Source organism: Pan paniscus, chromosome 5, assembly GCF_029289425.2.
Source record: "Pan paniscus chromosome 5, NHGRI_mPanPan1-v2.0_pri, whole genome shotgun sequence".
In the NCBI taxonomy this organism is placed as follows: domain Eukaryota; kingdom Metazoa; phylum Chordata; class Mammalia; order Primates; family Hominidae; genus Pan; species Pan paniscus.
In genome coordinates, this window is record NC_073254.2 from 168,475,496 (window position 1) to 168,497,936 (window position 22,441).

The following is a 22,441-nucleotide window of genomic DNA, read 5'->3' on the forward strand; positions in this document are numbered from 1 at the left end:
CAGGCACACTAGGGTGGGAAGCATAGGCAAAATGGCAAACTTAAGTTTCAGAAAATAAATGGACTGGCCCAAGAGCCAGGTGTTGTTATGATATTAGGTACTCTTCTGCCTTAATCAGTGGAGGCTGAGGGCATGAGGGCCAGGTCACTGGCCAGGAGGCTCGTCCATCTGTGACTTGTCCTCTTTGCCACTTCATCCTCTGGGCTTCAGCTCCCTCGTGGGCATGGTGAGGAGTGTGAGTCAGGTGGTCTCCAGGGTCCTTCTAGCTCAGGCCATCTTTTGTTTTCTGCTCCAGTCTAAAGCATGCCCTGCACCGATCAATTTAGCCTGGACTCTGCATATCCCACTATGTTGTAGCTGGCGTAGGCTCTGGAGCTGGACAGAATCTGAGCGTGAGTTTAAGCTCCGCTAGTTGTGGGACTGGGAACGAGTTATTCGAATTCTTTACGCCTCAGGTTTCTATTCAATAAAGCATGCACAAAAACAGCTCTTTTCAAGGGTGGTGCTGTGAAATGCCCAGCACACTGCCTGGCACGCGATAGGTGCTCACATTCTGCTGTTCCCTCCCTCACCCCCTCTGTAATGTGCAGTGCTGCCCCTGGTGAGGGCAGTGAGTCTGTGGTGTCTCTTCTCAGGCTCATTAGACGGTGCCATACACACAGAGCTTATCACTGGCCATGGTCCCCTAAAATATGCCCTTCCCACATGACCTTTAGTTTCTTTTGTGATGCCTGCAATGGGGGCGGCTAGGAAACAACAGCTATTTTCATAGAGCCTGTGCAGTAGCAATGCGCTTAAGCGTGCGTTTGTGCAGGCATAACTGTGTCCACACGTGTGTGTGCACGCGTGCACCATTGCACAGCATATTTGAAGGGCTCAGCATTCCAGAATGCAGGAGCTTGGGGTAGGAGCAGCTGGTCCACAATCCTCCTCCTCAGCTGTTCCCAACTGGAAACTCCGTTGCCCTTCCCTCTGTCTGGCGAGTGAGCCACCAGCCGACCCGGACACAGCTTGAGTCCGCACGTCTGCCCTGTGTCCTTTGCCGGTGGCAGGCTGTGTGTGTTCTTGCTGGGATGGCTGGGGACAGGTGCTGCTGCCAGGAATTGTTTAATGTACGGAGGTGGCTGCTGTTTATTCTCTCTCCTGCATAAGAAGAAACAGAATATTAGGCCAAGGATGGGGTGATGGTGGGAGGCTATCAGTAAATAAATATCATTCCTATACTTGCAGGAAGATGTGGAGACTCAACACCTACTACAGCTTAGTGCGTGCTCCCTGCATGTCTTATTAATTCTCCTACTAAATCTATAATGCAGATGGTATTCTACAGTTAAGGAAACCAAGGTTTAGAAAGGTCAGTGACTTAGCAAGATCACAGACCTTGGGTAAGGCAGAGCTGGATTCTGAATCCAGCTCTGTTTATCTGCAAGGGGCAGACTGCTTCTCATCCACCCACCTACAGGTACAATCAAAGACTGGGGTGCTCGGAGAGACCAGTGATGGGCCAGGCAGCTCAGGAAGTTTAATTTGATAAGCATTTATCCAGCAGTAAGCCTTGGAAAGATGAGTAAGATAGGGTAGCTGTCCTCTTACAATCTGAAGACATGGAAAGATGCTTATAATGCAATGCGAAAACCATCAGGACAGGGGAACTGCAGAAGGAGGGATGGTGAACCCCGCTTGGGGGATAGGCATGGTGCTGAGGACCCTGTATTTTGGCATCAGTCAGGGTTCTATTTGAGAAGTAGAATGTTAAGATAGAATAAGGACTTGGTTATATGCTTTTGACCTCATGCATCACAGCCCGTGCTGGCTGCACAGGCCAGGTGAGGCTGTTCCTTCTGTGTCAGGTGGTACAGCCTGAAGTCAGCAGGGCAGGCAGTTCAGCAAAAACAATGCCTGCAAAGTGAAGAGAGCAAGGACAAAGTCCACCCTGCCAGGGTGGGCTGACACCCATGCCATCAGTCACCGTCTCCAAGCGAGGCTTCAGCTTCGCGGGTGCAGAGGGCCTGCAGGAGTTGTTGACGTCCTTCCTCAGGAGCTCCACACATCACAGGCCCAGGACTGAGGAGCTGAGGAGGAGACCCAGCAGGAATGTGAGCGCTGTGGGCCCAGCTGCTGCCCCATGCCACCCCCTGACCCAGAGGACCAACAATAACAGCTATAGCAGGGCCCCATGCCCACACTGACGGTGAAGCACGGAAAAAAAAGAGCTACTTTCTGCATTTCATGTAAAATCTCTCTTGTGGTCCAGGCTAACCTGGAACTATGCAAGGAAGAGAATTCTGAGAAATGTAATCCGGCTGTTCTAAATTGTCAAGACTCCAAATCGTCACAGGTTCCCATAGGAGTGAGCACCTGAGGGCTGACTGGGGGTTCTCTTAGGCAAAAGCAGAGAGGAAGGAAGTTCCTGGTGGAAGAAAGGGTGTGCAAAACCATAGGAGCACAGCATCTTGGGGGAATGGGTGGTGGAGCCCCAGGCCTAGCTGGTGGAAGGCCTTCAGAGCCAGCTCCGGCATTTCCTGGTGATGGGCTTTGTATTTTAGACGGGTCACTGTCAGCGTGAGGAGGTGGGCTGTGTGCATCCCAGGAGGCAGGGAGAACTGTGAAGAGAGGGAGAGATCTGGAAGGTCTAAAGGCCTTGTCAAGCCTTTCTTTATTTTGCTTCCACTTTCTAAATTCTTTTATCCACCGGCTGATTCATTACTTCGTTGAATCTTTAGGGAGTGTCTCCTTCATGTCAGGAATGCTTGGTGGTCAAGACAACGCAGTCCCCAACCTCTCATCTAAAAGCTTTGCCCAAATAAAACCTTACAAGTCAGGATAATGCTTGAAAAGTATTTGCCACTTGTTTTATCGTGTTACTCTGTATTCTTTTCTGAACACCTCACTTGCAGTATTGCTTATTTTATTTTGGAGGTGTTGGATACAAGGAGGGAATGGAGAATGAAGATGGGCCCTGTGATCCCTGGCCTCTCCTAGGCCAAGCCGGTGGTTCCAAGCATATCTGCACATCACAATTACCTGGAGAGCTTGTTGGAGAGACAGATCCTCAGGCCTTGCCCAGACCTAATGCATTCAATCTCCAGATGTGGAACCCTGGAGGCTTCTAAGAAGTTTCCCAGGAGACTCTTAAGCAGCCAGCTTGGCTTTATTCATCGCCACCCAGATCAGTGTCTTGTCAGCTTTAAGCTCTTGGCTTCTACTCTGCATCGTAAGCACAGGTCGAGTTGGGGGCTGTTCAGCTGATGTCGGTAGAGGTCATTTCATCGTCACGGTGACCTTGGAAAGCTTCCCGGTGCCTGAATCATTTCCAGCAGGTGCTGGTGCGCTCACAACATCAGAAGGGGAAGGACGTGAAGTAATCTGAGGGCAGGGTGAGATCAGTGAGTGGAGTGATCAAGAATGAGAGGACAGGGTCCACTTGGAGTGAGTCTAGGTGTGGAGGGCACATGGAAGTGACAGAGATGCTTGGGAATTTAAAAATGAGATCTGAGAAGACAGGAAAACTTGAGTTTCCATTTTCATAGTATTTATAACATATACAAATTTTCCATTAGCCATGTCTGTGAATGAATTAGAAGTGGGGCAGGGGAAGGCTGAAGTGGTTGCTGCTGACTGGACGCAGATTCAGGGCTGCCGCGTGTCCATGCTGCCCGTTGGGAGAAGTAGGGCAGGTGGGCGGCTCCCACAGCCGTGGTCTGGAGGGGTTGCTGGTCACTGTGCTGTGGCAGCGAGAGGAAGGGCCCTCCATGCCCGCAGTGCCTCCAGCCTTGGCCTTCAGTGCTGCTTCCCCTGGACTCCCCTGCTGCCCCCAGGGCAGCTGGCAGAAGAAAAGCGGCAGCCCCAGGCCCCACATCCCTCCAGGGTCCTCTGTGTCCAGGCTGCACAACGGCCTGCGTGGCCAGCAGGCCTCGGGGATGGTGAATGGGAGCCACTGTTTGTTTCCACTGAGAAAGTCCTGACCTGCTTCCGGAGCCATTGCCATGGAAACGCAAGGAGGAGGTTCTTGAATGGAGCCTCTTTCCTCCCCATCTGCCCCACTCCCTTCCCCACTCCAGGCCGAGGCTGGTAAGGGCCAGCTCCCTGCTGCCTCACTTTCCCCCTAGGTTCCTGCACATTTGGTAAAAATACTCAAAGCTGGGGGCCCTCCCTGCCCGTCTCTATAGGGATCAGTGACCCCATCTCCACGCCGCCCGAGCGTGTGGCAGCCCATTCTCACAGCAGCTCTTAACCTGGGCCTGCCTCATGCAAAGAGAGAGCCAGAGAGGGCCTTCCAGAGGGGCCCCCGCCAGCCTCAGCCACATTTCCCCATAGAAAAGCCTCTCTTGGACCCCATATTTATTACACATATGCAGGAAATTTTAATAAAGGAAATAGAGCAAACGAATAATTTTGCCCCATTTACAAAATAATTGGGAGCCATTTAGTAATGTAAATAGCAGGCGCAGTGGCTCACGCCTGTAATCCAAGCACTTTGGGAGGCAGAGGCTGGTGGATTGCTTGAGCCCAGGAGTTCGAGACCAGCCTGGGCAACATGGCGAAATCCTGTCTCTACAAAAACAAACAAAAATTAGCTGGACATGGTGTTGCGCGCCTGTAGTCCCAGCTATTTGGGGGCTGAGGAGGTGGGAGGATCACCTGAGCCTGGGGAGGTTGAGGCTGCAGTGAGCTATAATCACATCACTTCATTCCAGCCTGGCCAACAGAGTGAGACCCAGAGTGTCTCATAACAATAATAATAATAATAATAATAATATAATGTAAACAAAGGTACTTTCTTTTTAGTAGGCTGCTTAAGCTCATAAGAAATTACTTTTTGCTCATTTTTATAATAACTAGTTTTTGTGGTGAAAACAATGTGCTACAGCCCTGTTTTATTTTATTTTGCTTTTGATAATAATTTAGTAATTCTTAAGACAAAAAAAAAAAACCTAAGTAAAATTTAAAATTCACAGTGAGGCCATAAAATGAAGGCATTTGTTTTTACTGGTTAGATCAAAACCAGAATAAAAAGCAGAATTTCAAGGCCCCCTCCCCTGCCCCTTTTTTTTACACCTTAATTTTTATGCCTACTGAAGAATCATCAAAAGTCAGAATTTGACCTGAAGCCGCAGACTCCAGGGGCAGCATTACAAACTTAAATTGCACTTTCAATACCGGTAATTAGAGACAATGTGGTTTTGGCTTTCGGCTCACAGTATTGCAGCAGGTACTGTGAATACTGTGATCAGTAAGACTAGTGAACCCCTTGACTCCATGAAGCTCAAGTTTTAGTGGGAAAAACATTGGTTTGGGTGTCGGAAGAGCTGAGTTTAATCTCCAGCTCTGTGACTTACAGTGACTAATTGCGTGACCTCGGACAAGTCACTTATATAAAGACTCTAGGCCAGAATCTCTTCATACATACAGCAAAGCTAGTTTTTTTGAGGGTTTCTGTGAGACTGAAATACGATGAGATTTATGAATCTACTTTGGTAAGCCAGACCAATGCTTTGTGGAAGTTAGTCATTTTCGTTTCTTCGCCACTAACTGTGTATTCATCCATCCTCATGCTACTAATAAAGACATACCCAAGACTGAGTAATTTATAAAGGAAAGAGGTTTAATTGACTCACAGTTCAACAGGGCTGGGGAGACCTCAGGAAACTTGCAATCATGGTAGAAGAGGAAACAAACACGTCCTTCTTCACATGATGACAAGAAGGAGAAGAATGTGTGCCAGCAAAGGGGGAAGCCCTTATAAAACCATCAGCTCTCATGAGAACTCACTCACTATCGCGAGAACAGCATGAGGGTAACCGCCCCCATGATTAAATCACCTCCAACCAGGTCTCACCCCTGTTGGGGACACAGAGCCAAATGATATCAAACTGTTATGATTATATTCACCTGCATGTAACTGACATGTGACTTCAGTGTTTAGACAATGGGGACATCTTCTCATATAGCAGGTAGTCTGGAGTTGGGCTTTCCAAGGCTTGAGCAGCTGCTCAGGGAATTATTCCCACTCCTACTCTACCATCCTTAGTATGGAACTTTCTTCCTTATGATAAAATGATGCCTGTTCCAGGAGGGATAATGGGAAGAGCCGGGCAAAAGGCATGTAGATGGAGTAAATCCTTTTTGTCATAGAAACACTAGCTTTCTTAGAAACATCTCACGATAAAGTTCTAGTATTTCTTCTCTGCCAGACACTGACACTTGGCCTCAACTAACTTCAAGGGAGTCTGGGGAAGTGAGTTTTTAACAAGGTGTACTGCTACCCCAAACAAACTTGGGACTCTGTAAGTAAGAAAGAAAATGAACTGGATATTGACATGGGAGGCAACTAGCTTGACTATTTTTATGTTACAGTAAGATCTTCTTGAGTTTTGTAAACTCCTGGAAGGTGTGCGCCATGTTGTGTGCAGTTTACTCATCCAGTGGCATAGAGCTTTATTATCTATACCAAGCAAACAATAAATCATTGATTGTATATGAAACTGGTCAGTTGCTGATTCCTTTTTATATTACCTCTCATTGTAAAAAATACTATGTGGGCTGAGGCATGGGGGCTCACGCCTGTAATCCCAGCACTTAGGGAGGCCAAGGTGGGAGAATTGCTTGAGGCCAGGAGTTCAAGACCAGCCTGGGCTACATAATGAGATGTCTGTACAAAAAACAAAAAATCAAAAGATTAGTCGGGCATGATGGCATGCGACTCGAGTCCCAGCTACGTGGAAGGCCAAAGCAGGAAGATTGCTCAACTCCAAGAGGTAGAGGCTGCAGTGAGCCATGATTGTGCCACTGTATTCTAGCCTGGGTGATAGAGCAAGAACCTGTCTCAAAAAACAAAAAAATGTATACACACACACACACACACACACACACCCTCTAGCATATGTCATGGGGATATTCTGAACATTAGTTATTAACTTTGAAGGAATTGAGAAGGCATTTATAACTTTACAGTGCTGGAATAGGTGCTGTTACTATCAATAGTGTTGTTAGTATCAAAGCTGGCATTCATGGAGCAATTTTATCTCAACTTCTTATGCAGTTCAGACCCATGAAGCCACAAATGAAGAAAAATATGGCCCAGATGGAAAAGAGAAGACCCACTGAGGGGTTTTTGGAAACCTCAGAGGATGACTGAATCCCATCCCAGATCTGATTCTCCCTCCTTCGAGCCCACATCGCTCCTGCACTTGGATAGTCCTGGCCTTAGTGAGGCCGTGGCCCAGACACAACCAGACCATGGGCCTCCCCTGTGGAGAGATGGCATTTGGCTGCTTTTCAGATGTGAAACTCTCGAAGTTTCTGCCAGTGACCCACATCATTAACTTTCGGTACAAGTCACCAGTTGGTGAATGAAAGGACACAAATCTCTTTCACTGCACCTTTGTGAGGGATTTTTAGAGTCAACAGGAGTGGGATCTGTCCTTGGCCTGGAAAGCCTTTTGGCCATTCCCGAGGTGCCAGAGAACCAGCCCCTTACAAGTTAAGAAATGGAAGTACATTTGAAGAAGGACTGAGGATGACTTGGTTCATAGGTAGGGTGGTTGAAAAAAAAGGCCGCTAATAATAGCTAGCTTATTTTATTTAATTTTTTTAGTGCTTAGCATGTGCAGGCATGTAGTAAGTACAGTAAAAGTCACAACTCACTGAAAACTCTAAAAATTCTATGTGATGGGTAACATTTTGTCTCTATTTTGCATAGCAGGAAACTGGGAATCAGTGGGACTGAGTAATGTGCCCAGAGTTAGTAATCAGTAGCGGGTAGAGCTTGGCTTTGAACACTGGCACTTGGACTCCTGAACCCACATTCTGAGCCATTCATTGTGTGGTGCCACTTCCTGGGTAGTGGCCTTATGACAGCATTTGAGACATCCTTCACATGGAGGTACCAGTCAGCTGCTCATGATCTCTACCACAGACAGAACAAAAGGAGGCAGGCTTGATTTGCAGCAGGAAAGATAATGTTTAGTTACCTACAACCTCCATATGTCTAATACTTTATAAAGTGGGAAGTAGAAGAGAAATCCTTGTGTCCATCTCAATTATTTGAGAGAGGTTAATGATAAAATAATTTACAAGGAGGGACCTTAGTGATTTGGAAACTTAGAATCTAGAATAGGAGATACGTCATGGCAATACTTGGTGGAATGGGAACAGTGAGTCTGCTGGAGAAGACTAAGTTCGTCAGTTTGGGACTGCCCTGTGAATAGTTACAAGAAGTAACATTTCCTTGGAGCTTCCCCAGTGCCAGACACTGCGCAAAGCTCTTAACATTCACTGTCTCATGTGATCCTCTTAACAATCCATTACGGGGTACTGTTTTTATCATCACAACTGCACTTAGAAACACAGTCAAGGCTTAGATTGGTGGCAGCGCTGTCATTTACCCCTAGTTCTGCCTGACTCCTGAATGTGTGTGCTGGGTCAGGCCATTGTCTTGGTTTTGGTACTGCAGACACCTGCCTTGTTCATTTATAAAGGTGACCCTGTAACAAAAAGCCAGCAAGTCCAGGCTGGGAATAGACTGTGAAATGAAAGAAAAAACCTGTATGGGGATTGTTTTGACCGGCTTGACAAAATGTCACCCATGTTGTCATTGATATTGATTATTCCTGGAGTTCTAACAGTATGCCAGATTTTGGCAATAGAATTGCTTTTCTGTCTCAGCCAGTGAATTCACAAGCTAAATCATGGGGCCAGCAAGAGAGGTGCATAGGGCGTGGAATTTAAGGAGGCAACTCACTCCCTGCACCTGCCGGATTCCGAGAGAATCTTACACCAAATCAACACCAAATCTGTAAGAGGTGACCTCTTACAACTTGGGCTATCCATGTCTCTCTGGCATCATCCAAGTCCTGGCCCTGTGGCTGGAGAAAGGGTGACTCTTGAGTTTTTATGGCAACTAGTGGATAGTATGAATTGAATTTTGTTTCATATCTATTTCTCTTAAACAGAGGAGATAGGTTTGTGTGATAAAAGTATCTTTGATACCCAAAGGATAGAAAGAAATATTAAATTGAGGAATTACTTCTTTAACATGAAATGATTTGTCATGAAAGGAGCAAAATATGAAGGTACAGTTATCCATACTTAAGTAGGACATAAAGAAAATGAAAATCTTAACTACTTATTAATGTAAGCCCTTCAACCTTTTAACCTTCCCCTGCCTCCCCCTGTACACGCACAATTCAGTAGCACAGATGTGTCAGGCTTTTTTTTCTAAATGGTGGAGAAAAGGCTGCTACTGGCTTTTGGGACTGCCTTGGCAGGCCTGGGATGATGCAGGAAAAGACCCAGACACAGCAAAAGCCCAGATTTCAAATTCAGCAGGAAATCAACTAATGGAGAAGTTGATTTCCTGAGACTCAAGATTAAGGAACTTTGAAAATCCCTTAAGTACAGGTTTTCCAGTAACATATAGCATATGTTCCTTTCTTGGAAATGAGGTTATAACCACTTTCCTTTCTTTTTCTTTTCTTTTCTTTTTTTTTTTTTTCTTGGTTATAATGAAGTTTCTGGACAGCTCATCAAAGCCAAAACATGAAGTGTATTTTAGGAATTTGTTTATGCTTGGCCATTCATTGCACTTTTCTGGTGTGCTGGACTCAGTATGTAGAAACGAGATAGAGTTGTCTTTGTCTGGATGTAGCTTAGACTATTTGTATATAAACAGAAGAAGAAAAATGAGTTTGAGCCATAGTATTTGGCCTCCTTTCCTTCTAGAAGCAGATAGGGGGGTCTTGCAATAGCCAGATAGTCAATTCCTGAAAAGTGTTCTTGGAATATTTAGTTCTGATACTTCCATAGACCATGGTCAGGTTTGGTGTTGAAAACTTTCTGTTTTTGCAGGTTCTTCTGAGTATCATTTTAGCAATTTACTCAAGAGCTGGGCCAGTATATAATGGTATCCCCTTTCTGTCTGTCCCTTAAATAATAGAAAAGAGGCATCCTGTTAAAGAATGTATACAATTTGGAATTCTGTTATACAAATGAGGAGGAGTCTGGGGAAGGGGGTGAGGTGTTGAACTCAGGAGGCAGAGATGTGGCCACCAAGCCCAGTTATGCCCTTGCCCAGCACGATTGGACCTCAGGCATGTCATCACTCCCATCTCAGTGACAGTCCTATTCTGTGATGGGGGGTAATGAGAGTATTGCATTTGAGAGGTGGAATTCTATACAAGTGTAAAGAATTTCATGTTGACCTGTGTGTGTTTCTCCTCCTACTCTATGGTCTTACGAGGATCTCCACTGTAAAGCAGTAGACTCACTGGAAAAGAAAATATGGCAACCTAGAGTTTCCACTGTGTGGAGTGTGAGACTGAAATATAATTTTTTTTTTTTTTTAAGATGGAGTCTCACTGTCACCCAGGCTGGAGTGCAGTGGCGCAATCTCGGCTCACTGCAACCTCCACCTCCTGGGTTCAAGCGATTCTCCTGCCTCAGCCTCCTGAGTAGCTGCGATTACAGGTGCTCTCCACCACGCCTGGCTAATTATTGTATTTTTAGTAGACATGGGGTTTCACCATGTTGTCCAGGCTGGACTCGAACTCCTGACCTCAGGTGATCCACCCGTCTCAGCCTCAAAGTGCTGGGATTACAGGGTCAGACACCGCGCCCAGCTGCGATATAATTTTTGTAAAATGGAGTTTAATAATATTCTAACCAGAAAGGTAAAGGAGCACTCTGCCTTCTTTTCCTTCTCCCACTGGCTGCTCCTCCTAAGTCTCATTGCTGGGCCTCACTTTCTCTTTATGACCACTAAAAATCGGGTTGCCCTGGAGCTCAGTCTTCATAATGTTTCTCTTCGTAGTGTTCAGCCAGTCTCAGAGCTTAGAATATGCAAGTCACTTACAAATTCTTATCTGCAGCTCTAGACTCACATATCCAACTGTTTCTTTACTGTCTCCACAGGGATGTTCAATAAGCACTGCACACTTAGCATGTCCAAAGGGGACCTCTTGTTCCCTCCCCTGCTGTTCCCCTGCCCAGCTTTCCCCATCTGGGGAAGTGAATGTTATTTCATTATTTAGGTTTCTGCTCAGAGAAGCCTTCTCTGTCCCATCACCTCAACTTCTCCTCACTCCTTGACTCTGCAGTCGCCCTCCTTGAATCTGTCTTGTTTATTGCTATGTTCTCAGGACCTCAGAGGACGCCTGACTCCTACTGAGAGGTGAATAAATAAATACTGAATGAAAGAATGAGTGAAAATGAATACACAAAGCAATTTAACAAAGAATTTGTTAAAGACAGAGGTAGGAGGAAAGAAACCAGTTCTGGGGATACTGTCTCTTAAATTATTATTGTTTTTCAATGGGATTGATAAATTCCTTAATGTAGGAATTTTGTTAAGTGAATTCTGCCTTCAGGAACAGCTAAAGCAGTTTAGGGATCTTGAGGAAAAATGTTGACACTTAAGCAGATAGATTTGGGGTCTTAATAGTAGGAGTTACTGATGAACAAATATTTGCTAAGGTTCAGTTCTGAGACTTTAAATCCAATACTTGATGATAATTAAATGTTTAAATGAATTTTTAAAGCGCAGCAGAATATTAATTATTGCTTCCTGGTCATCAAAATCCATGCTGAAGTTACCATACTTTTTACCCATTGACAGTGAAAAAGATGAGTCCAAAGAGCAGATCCAGCTCCAGCACCCACCATCCTCAGGCCTGGGGCTTCTGGCTGGAGGAAGGAGGTACTACTACCAGGAGGCCTCTTTGGAGCTGACGTCTGAGCATTAATTTCTTCCACCAGGAGATTAGTAAATGACCCCTTCCACCTGCTGCCATCCACATTTGGACTTGGGTTATATCATTGATTTTTGCTCCTGCTGGATGAATTGTAATAATCATTCTCAAGGAGAAAGGAGATGGCATTTTGCACTGCTTCTATGCCAGCTTCTGTTTGCAGGGAGAAAGTCACTGCATCCAAATTCACACGTTGAATTTGGATTCAACGTAAAATTCAAAGGATTGTAAATTTGATGAGTTGGGGAGCCTCACGCTTATGAAACATGGGCTTGTTATTCTTTGGCCAGCATCTAGGTGGTGAACTTGTGAAATTTTAAAAACAAAATCCCACTCACCACAGCAAGATGAATAAAGAAACTACAGTGCCATCTGCTGGCATCCTGGGGAAGTTCAAGCAATGCCTGGGCCAAGTCCAAACCGGAGGATAAAATTATTCAAAGTGTGTGATAGTTTGAAGACAGTAGATTAAAAATAGTGAAAATATTGTCAGTCATCATTTCAGAGAGGAAAATGCAATCACATTTTGTGCTAATGGTGTAGCAGTGGGAGCGTACATTTTTCTGCAGTGTACTTTTTGAAGTATTTTGATGACTTTTAGGGAAAGTAAAAATTCACAGTTTATCTTTTCACTTATTACATAATCAATTTTATCCTGAGGTGGGGATATTTGGTCCATAGCAGTTAGGTCAAGACTTCTCTAGTCCTGGCCGGGCACGGTGGCTCATGCCTGCAATCCCAGCACTTTGGGAGGCCGAGGCGGGCAAATCACCTGAGGTCAGGAGTTCAAGTCCAGCCTGGTCAACATGGTGAAACCCCGTGTCTACTAAAAATACAAAAATTAGCCAGGCATAGTGTCATATGCCTGTAGTCCCAGGAGGCTGAGGCAGGAGAATCGCATGAACCTGGGGGTGGAGGTTGCAGTGAGCCGAGATCGCATCACTGCACTCCAGCCTGGGCAGCAGAGTGAGACTCTGTCTCCAGGAAAAAAAAAAAAAAAAAAAAAGACATCCCTAGTCCTTAGGGTGAGGACAAAAATACATATGGGGCTCCCTATTCCTCTAGTGGCCCCTTACAGAAAACATGTTTAACCAGCTGCAGACCCCAGCCCGCTGAAGTAAGGTGGGCAGCTGCACAGTCCCATGACTTGAAGTGCAAAGTACAGCACAGTAAGATTTTTTTAAAAAATTAAGCTAAACTTAGCAGAAACCCTTCTTTCTTTCTGAAGGATTTCCTGCCTCAGTCCCCAGCCAACTAGCTTGCTCTTATTTTGCTCCCACTTCTCCCGTGGCCCTGAGCATGTTACATTTGCTGCTTCTCTTCCTCATTCTTCTCCTCCCCTTCCCCCTCATCATTTCTTATGCTTTTTTGTTCCTGTCTCCCTCTGTCCCTAACCTGTGGCTCCCCTTTCTTCGTGTTCATCCATGTACCTTACTTGTGCGTTGTTCAGTACATTTTGGCTGAAAGATTTAAATTTTGAAATGGCTACCTCCTAAAAGCCTTGCAGGTAGATACAGGTATTTTCATTTTTGTGTGGATAGGAGGAAGGAGAGTAGGTCCTAGCCATGTTTTGGCACAATTTGGTGATAAGTGAGATTTTCCTTACATGTTCTGTATTCACAGCACAGGAATAAGGGGAAATAACTAGAATTCAAAACTAGCTCTTGTCCTCTCTAGCGGTTTCTCCCCTGATTCTGTTCTTAGCTCCGACTCTCCCTTAGTTTACAATAGAAAGCTTTCAGATTTTTGTGCTGGTCATCAACAGTTCTCTGCACTCAGCCGTGGAGAATGGTGGTGCTTGCAGGGCATGGGCCTGCCAGTCAGAAATGGCACCCAGTGGTCAGCCCACACCAGTGCAGCTACACCAAAGGGTGGTGGCTTATTAAAGGCGGCTCTGCGTGAAAAAGCCTCCCTCCCCTCTCTCTGGTCACCTTAGATTCTCAAGGTCCTTTTATCCAAAAGGTAGGCAGAAAATCACTTTAGGTGATCAGATATTCAATTCTTCTTCCTCTGAATGAGACAGAGTCTCATTCAGTCACCCAGTTTGGAGGTCAGTGGTGTGATCATAGCTCACTACAACCTCGGACTCCTGGGCTCAAGTAGTCCTCCTGCTGCAGCCTCCTGAGTAGCTAGAACTAGTACTATAGATGCATGTCACCATACCCAGTTGAACTTTTTGAAAGTTTTTTTTTTAAAGAGACAGTGTCTCACTATGTTGCCCAGGCTGCTCTCCTCCTGCCTCAGCCTTTGCTCTAATTTTTTCAGTGTAACTCATACCTGGCCTCCCACTTTCTTGTCTTCCCTAGCCTTCAGATGCAAAAATCACCTCTTCCATCTTCCTTCCTGGTGGTGAACTTGTAGTGAAGATTCAGGTTTAAATCCCCCAAGTGTCTGTGTCTCTTCTGATGCAGGTGCCTTCTTTCTGGTTTCCCTTGGCTGCAAGCCCAAGGATACTGTATTTTCCTTCTGGGATTTGGACACACCTAATGAAAGATTTTGCTCCACACTCTACTGTTCCCTGTTCCTTTTTTTTTTTTTTTTTTTTTTTTGAGATACAGTTTCACTCTGTTGCCCAGTCTGGAGTGCAATGGTGCGATCTTGGCTGACTTCAACCTCTGCCTCCCAGATTCAAGCAATTCTCCTGCCTCAGCCTCCCGAGTAGCTAGGATTACAGGCCTGTGCCACCACGCCTAGCTAATTTTTGTATTTTTAGTAGAGACGGGGCTTTGCCATGTTGTCCAGTCTGGTCTCAAACTCCTGACCTCAAGTGATCTGCCCACCTCGTTCCCTTTTTGATACAACCAATTTTAACTTTCTTTGGTTTTCCCGCTTTCTTTCTTTAAATTTTGTCTGTCTAAGTTTTTTTCTGGAGAAATGCTTAATGAACTGGTTTTGGGCTGTGTACACTTTTCAGATTATTTGGGTTAATCTGTATCTGCCTTCACAAATTGGCAGCCAAAGGTGTTGGGGTGGGAGGCAAATTCGATGCCCAGACATGTATTGATTAATTTGGACACATGTTTAAAAACATTGGTTTCTTTACCATCACTTAAAAATGTTAGAGCTCTTGTATAAAAATACAGATTTCTGGCTGGGCACAGTGGCTCACGCCTGTAATCCCAGCACTTTGGGGGGCCGAGGCAGGAGGATTGCATGAGGTCAGGAGTTCCAGACCATCCTGGCCAACATGGTGAAACCCCGTCTCTACTAAAAATACAAAAATTAGCCAGGCGTGATGGCGCATACCTGTAATCTCAGCTACTTGGGAGGCTGAGACAGGAGAATCGCTTGAACCCAGGAGGCGGAGGTTGCAGTGAGCCAAGATCATGCCACTGTACTCCAGCCTGGGCTACAGAGCAAGACTCTGTCTCAAAAAAAAAAAAAAAAAAAAATGCAGATTTCTGTCTTCTTTTTGAACATTGGAAGATTCAGCAGGATGGACATTGCACTTGCCAATTGGCAGCAACCAACTGGAGGAACTATGTACTGGCCGCCCCCTTTATTAGGGACACTCAATATCCTGTTGTGGGTGTCTCACCCGCCTCCCTGCCCCCTTTGTTTTCCTAGAGCCGACCACTGTACTCATCTGTGGGCCCAAGTGGCATTTGTGGTGCTGAGTTTATGTTTTCATTATTATTTGCTTTCTCTTTTCCTCTTACACAAGAGACTTCCCAATGGCAGTAACTTCACTTGTATTAGTAGTTCACAGAATGAAAGGTACTTCAGCGATCGTCTAGTGAAGTCTGTCTTCTTCATTTAATATTACAGGTCTCACCTTCGAGTGAGTCTTTAATAAATGTCGACAAATGGCACACGAGTCTATTTCTAGGAAGTCAGCAGACGGGTAGAAAAAGCCAGTGGTAAATAGCCTATAACAATTTCCCTGGCTGTATTAAGTAGTATTGATGCTGGGTCAAACTAGTTAGGAGGATTTTCAGTTCTCCCATGAAAGCAAGGCTCTCCGGTAATCTGATTTGTTTTTCTTTTCTAGGAACCCTCTTCATAAATCAAACTCAGAAGACAGCTCTGTAGGTCAGTACCACTTTTCTTGGTTTACCTATTTAATTATTTCAATACTTTATAGAAAACACGAATATGTGACAATACAAAACCCACAAGAATCCTTCTACTCAGAAATAAACACTGTTAAGATTTTGATGTGCATCCTTATTCTCCTTTTTCTAGGCAGTTTTAAAAAAACATAATTGTGATCATATTCTGCATACTGTTTTATAGTTTTTAAGTTGAATATGTTATAAGCATTTTCCCATGACTGAATATTCTCTACGTTAATATAGAAAAATTAGAAGCAACCTAAATATCCAGCAAAGAATGAATTGGTTAATTAGCTTATGGCACATCCAATATGGTGGAATATTATGCAGACTTAAAAATTTACTGCTGCTGTAAAAATCCTGGGGTCTGTGTCCCTAATAATGTCCTTAGGATAAATCCTTCAATTTGGAATTTTTTGGATCCAAGATTATGCATAATTAAGGCATTGTATGATTTATATATTCTTGATTATAAAATTCACTCTTGGTTTAGTAACAGCTATTCTGTTTGGGTCAGAGGGTGGGTGGCTGATAGTGATTAGAAACATTAAGTACTCAATCAACCCTGGCTGCCTGGCTTTGAATCTGCCGACCCAATAGCTATCACCTTGTGCAGCTCACTTGCACCAAGCCTCAGTTTTCTCATCTGCTAGGTGGGAACAATGATGTGTCATATAATTGAGTATTAAATGAAATTTTGCCATTAGATAGCGAAGTGCCTGGATATAGTAGCTGAATAAATGTTAGCTATTACCATTTATTAGGCTGCATCTCTGTTTCAGAAACATGAAAATGGGAGAAGGGAGAAGGGAATATAGCTTATAGTCAAAGAAATATATTGTCAGCCTGTGCAGTGGCTCACTTCTCTTATCCCAGCAATTTGGGAGGCCAAGGAGGGAGAATTACTTGAGCCCAGGAGTTCGAGACTGACCTGGGCAACATAGCAAGATGCTTTCTCTACCAAAAATTTAAAAATTAGGTGGGCATGGCACCATGCACCTGTAGTCCCAGCTACTTGGGAGGCTGAGGTGGGCGGATCCCTTGAGCCCAACAGTTTGAGGCTACAGTGAGCTGTGATTGCACCACTGCACTCCAGCTTGGACAAAGAGACCATGTCTCTTAAAAAGAAAATAAATAGGCCGGACGTGGTGGCTCACATCTGTAATCCCAGCACTTTGGGAGGCCGAGGAGGGTGGATGATGAGATCAGGAGTTCGAGACCAGCCTGGCCAATATGTCGAAACCTCACCTCTACTAAGAATACAAAAAGTAGCTGGGCGTGGTGGCTCATGCCTGCAATCCCAGCTACTCAGGAGGCTGAGGCAGGAGAATCACCTGAACCCAGGAAGCAGAGGTTGTAGTGAGCCAAGATTGCACCGCTGCACTCCAGCCTGGGCGACAGAGCAAGACTCTGTCTCACAAAAAAAAAAAAAAGAAAGAAAGAAAGAAAGAAAAGAAAAAAGAAAGAAAATGAATATTCCCGAACTGTCCAAGAGCAAGATTGAGTTAATAATAACTAGTCTGCTTTAACCCTGCATGTCTGATATTTGCTTCAGTGTTAAGCCCAAAGGCAGTGGGTGATACAAAACTTGCCATGAAGCTCTGTCTTTGGCGGAAAGGCTCGGGTTTCATTCCCACAGCTCTGGGGGCTGTCAAAACTTAAATGTGAGGGCATCCTGTTTTGACAGACGACGCCCTTTCTAGCCTGGGAGCACCAAAGACATGGTTCCCACACGTCTGCTTCATTGCTTGGCACCACCAGTCTAGACTGGGGAAACCCATCACTTCGCTGGGCCCTGTTTCCAGTGGCCATGGAGCAACCAGACAGACAACGAGTGGTGACAGAGCTGCTATTTTGAATGTGCCACATCAGCACGATGGCAGACACCGCTGCTGCTGCTTTTTATTTGTAAAGAATAAAGGATTGCTCTACCCACTCATTTTACTTACTCTCCCCTTTCGCTTTGCTTTTAAAAAGGTATTACGTGTTATCGATGATCGGAACCCTACCACATATTAAAAATGTCTAGCTATAGCAGCGAATTTGTTTTCACTTGAAAGTCACCGCAGTCATCTGGAAAGGATCGGGGGTGGGGTGGGTAGAGGGAGACCCATTTGGGAGATGACACAGCCGGATTGCAGTCTTGCTTGTCTTTGTGCCCTGGGTAAGCTGTAGGTGGGTCACCAGGTAGCCTGAATGCCAGGGAGTGCCATATGCATGCCATAGCAAGACCCATGCAGACCACACTTCTGAGAGTAACACTGGGGGCCAGACCCAGAGACCCAGGGGACCAACTCCCCTGACCTGTGGGCCCAGGACATACCAACCATTCTCTTCTTGTCGTTAAATCTGGAATAACAGAAATAAACCAAGGGTAGATCAACAACAGAAATAACAACAAAACCAAGTGAACTTCTTAAAATACCCTATTTGTGGTGTAGTTGAAATAATTGTGGCTAAGACCAAAGGGGGGAAATATACTGCAAGACGAGGCCAAATTAGGCATACTAGTTAAACAAACATCAAAGTAAACACAAGAATGCATGTTCTGCCTTCCTTTTTGATGTTTCCGTTTCTCATCTTAACCTCACTGCACCGTTTCTTGCTACTAGGAAATTTGCATTTCTTTTAAACAACTTTATAGGCATCTCCCATTCTCTCACTAACTGAAAGAAAAAACTGTCCTTTTGTGAAATCAAAGTATTCCTACCAGCTTCGAATTACAAGGAAGAGGCTACTTTTGTTATTAATGATGAATTTATTGCTTGTGCTTTTTGTTCCTTTTTTTTTTTTTTTAAGGAAAAGGAGACTGGAAGAAGAAAAATAAGTATTTCTGGCAGAACTTCCGAAAGAACCAGAAAGGAATAATGAGACAGACTTCAAAAGGTACTGCAATGCAGCTGGCGGGCAGTAGGTCCTTTTAGCTCTAACATGGGAAGAATCCTGTGCGGCTAATCTCAGTGGATGCTCTAAGTTAGCGTAACTCACCGCATGTGCCCATAAGATGTTCAACTTTTCTGACATTTCTGTTATTACTTTAAGACTTTGTTCCAGTGATTTTCTTTTGTTTTAAGTCGAAGAAAACAAAAGGGGACAAGTTCACAGTTCTTTCCTTTCATAGATCTGACAGCAGAGGCCGAAGCTTTCGTTTCCTCAGTCGCACCAACCTCAGAAAGATCTTTACTCTTCTCTCGTCAAGATCTAGCCTGAAAGGGCCTAGAGAGCCCTAGCATGTGTTGGTTTGGGGCTCTCCTGTCCGCGTTCCCACTGAGATCCTTTGCATTCTTCTGAACTTCTGATGCTCTTCTGCAGCGGGACGGTTATGGGGTGTTGCCCCTGGAAACTCCAGTGGTCTGACATCATGGGAATTTGCCCGGGCGGCTTTGTGAAGGGAGTTCTGCCCTACTCTTGGCTGTGTCTTTTGTTGTTGTTTATATAGTAAGTAAATATATCATCCCTTTGAGGCTCAGTTACATAATTTATGTTTCCCCAGTATTCAGAGAAGAAACCAGAACAAATCCACTTCCAGATTCCAGTCCAGCTGAATGAGGTTATCAGTAGATTAAAAAGTTTTCCTTGATCACCAGTGACACTGCTTGTTTTCCTTTACAAAATCTTAGTGTCCTGTGCTGTGTGGAACGTCTGTCTAATTATCAGGACACGTGGAAATGAGAAAAACGGATGTGAACAGCAGACACGTCACAGCACACCTGGGTTCCTTGGCAACATTCCGCTTGGTTCTTTTTTCAAGTTGTCCTACTTTTAAGCATTCCCAGTTTTTTGTATTCACCCAGCGTCACTTGTGATTCAAAATAAACCTTGGATTCTAAAAAAAAAACAGTCTAAAGCTAAGGGAAAGGGAGAGGTACAGAGGGAGAGGGAGGGAAGGAGGAAGCCAACAGTTTACCAGCTAACGTGGATTTTTAAAGAACCCAACCAACTCCCCATCACCCGCTCTGCCATTTGAGGTGACACAGATAGTAAAATGAATCAACCCAGCAGGCTTCTCTCTTCACCCAGCACACACTATTATTCTCCCTGTGCAAGTAGCAAAGGGAACTTGAGGGAACTTGAGGAGTATTTTTGGATTGATTGATTGCAAAATGGAAATTAGATGGAAATACAGGGCAACATAAATTCCAAAGTCAGCCATGCCTGAAATGGTTTCCTACAAGTCTACAGGCAGACTCTTTCCCTCTGTCTCTTACACCAAAGGCAAATTAAGCCACAGCCGGGGGCATCCTAACGATATTGGAAGCTGGTAAAAAGTACGAATGAGAAAGATGGGGAGGAGAGCAGGGTGTGGGACTGGAGTGGGGATGTTAAAGCTCATGTTCAGTAACATGTCCTTCCCCACACGCTGACCAGGGGCACCACTGCCCCATGTGGCTCAGATATACCAGAGGCAATAGCAGTCTGTTTGCTCTGTAGGAAAATCTTTGGAATCTAATGGGACATTCTCTTCTCTGCGGTTCTAGCTGCCTTCAGGTGTGAGTTGGAAGTTGATTTTCCCTCAGTTTGGAAACCAATTTATGACAATAATACTTTCAGATACAGACCTATATGGCACCCTTCTTCTGATTAACTCAACATGCTTCATGTCTGTGATTTGCACTTAGCATTTTTTTTTTTTTTTTTTGTCTTCAGATGGAGTCTTGCTCTGTCACCTAGGCTGGAGTGCAGTGGTGTGATCTTGGCTCACTGCAACCTTCACCTCCCGGGTTCAAAGCAATTCTCCTGCTTCAGTCTCCTGAGTGTCTGGGATTACAGGTGCCTGCCACCATGCCCGGCTAATTTCTGTATTTTTAGTGGAGATGGGGTTTCACCTTGTTGGCCAGGCTGGTCTCGAACTCCTAACCTCAAGTGATCCACCTGCCTTGGCCTCCCAAAGCGCTGGGATTACAGGCATGAGCCACTGTGCCCGGTGCACTTAGTTTTGAGGAATAATAACAGTGAAATAACTTAGTAGGAATGGAAGGTTTTGCCAGGTCTGAACTCTGTGACCTTCCTCTGTCATGACCTAGGATTCTTTCCCACTTCTTTGCAAAAATATTTTCTTCTCATTTGTATTTCTAATGGAAGGACACAAAGAACCCACAGCTGAAGGAGCCTTGGAATGCTTGTATGATCCAGTTGGGTGTGTAAATTAGATCTTTACTCCACCTATAGCGAGGAGCTCTCTCTCACTTTCCTCCAAAACCCGTCCACTGGGTACTCTATCTCAAAGGCTCTGATCATCTTGAAGGATTTGTTTCTATGGTGACACCCACGTGTTCTGCAAGCCTGTTTCTCAATCAGAGGTGCTTATTGGCTTCTTAAAAAGCAGCATATTTTTGCCACCCTTTGCTTCATCAGTAACGTTCAACATACATAGTGTCCTGAGCAACATTCTTCTCTAGCCCGAGACAGCAGATGTTCAGCATTGACGTTCTGTTTCGCCATTCTTGTTTTCACTCCTGTTGTTCTTTGTCCTCAATCTCCAGGAGAAGACGTTGGTTATGTTGCCAGTGAAATAACGATGAGCGATGAGGAGCGGATTCAGCTAATGATGATGGTCAAAGAAAAGATGATCACAATTGAGGAAGCACTTGCTAGGGTAAGCATGCAGATACCTGGTTTATATTTGTGAGGACTTGACTTTCTGAAGTGTAAAAATGTTTGCGGCCAACAAGGGGTATAGGAATCAGGTACCCATGTTGTCAGATAAAATATTTATTCTGTTTACTTGATACAAACATTCTACTTTGTGAGGTGAAACTTCTATAGTCAATGAAAACATGAATGAATGAATGGCAAATATTTTTGATCTGTGGACCACATTAATGAGGAAAATGGCCTTCTGAATGCAGCTGCAAAATTCACAAGCTTTTGAAAAGAATGTAATCAGTAGTAAAAGATCAATTATTAAATAAAAATCAAATGTACTAAAAACATTGTAAACATCAGGATTTTTTGTTTTTTTGAGATAGGGTCTCACTATGTTGCCCAGACTGTAGTGCAGTGGTGCAATCACAACTCACAGCAGCCTCAACCTCCTGGGTCCAAGCAATCCTCCCATGTCAGCCTCCTGAGTAGCTGGGACCACAGGTGTGTGACACCACACCTACCTAGTTTTTAAATTTTTTACAGAGACAGGGTCTCTTCATGTTGCCCAGGCTGGTCTCAAACCCGTGGGCTCAAGTGATCCTCTCACCTCGGCCTCCCAACATGTTGGAATTACAGGCATAAGCAAGCGCACCTGGCCTATAAATATCGGTTCTATAAGATGCCTTCACAAACTGAATTTTGAATAATCTAAAGGTTATACTTACTTTCATATCTAAGTAAATATTAATTGCAATTTATTGTGTTTGTTTTTTGTTTTTATTACTTCCCCCTGAGTTAAGTTAGGCACTACAAGAAGCCTAATCAACCTTCAGGATACTAGAGCAGCATTTATGATAGTAAGGCAGCAATTTATTAAGAGATTCCTTGCTTTGTTGTTGAACAACAAACCCATTGATTCTTGAATTTTCACTTTGAACAGTTGGTTCAGTACTGTGCAGATAAGTCCCAAATAAACAGGTTTAGAAATTGACAAAAACCTTCAAATCACCAAGGAACCATTGAATGAGTTAAGACTTTACCATTGTCTTGGTC

General features: G+C 44.5%; 1 protein-coding gene across 5 annotated transcripts in view; it reads left to right on the plus strand.

Annotated features, from left to right (window-relative positions):
• Positions 1–22,441, plus strand: part of SASH1 (SAM and SH3 domain containing 1) — a 287,004-nt gene that overhangs the window by 187,908 nt on the left and 76,655 nt on the right. For all 5 annotated transcript variants that reach the window (XM_063605015.1, XM_063605014.1, XM_024929063.4 and 2 more), the window contains 3 exons: positions 15,739–15,779; positions 18,602–18,688; positions 21,286–21,398. In XM_063605015.1, the coding sequence (XP_063461085.1) occupies positions 15,739–15,779; positions 18,602–18,688; positions 21,286–21,398 (241 nt within the window). The remainder of the gene's footprint in view (positions 1–15,738; positions 15,780–18,601; positions 18,689–21,285; positions 21,399–22,441) is intronic.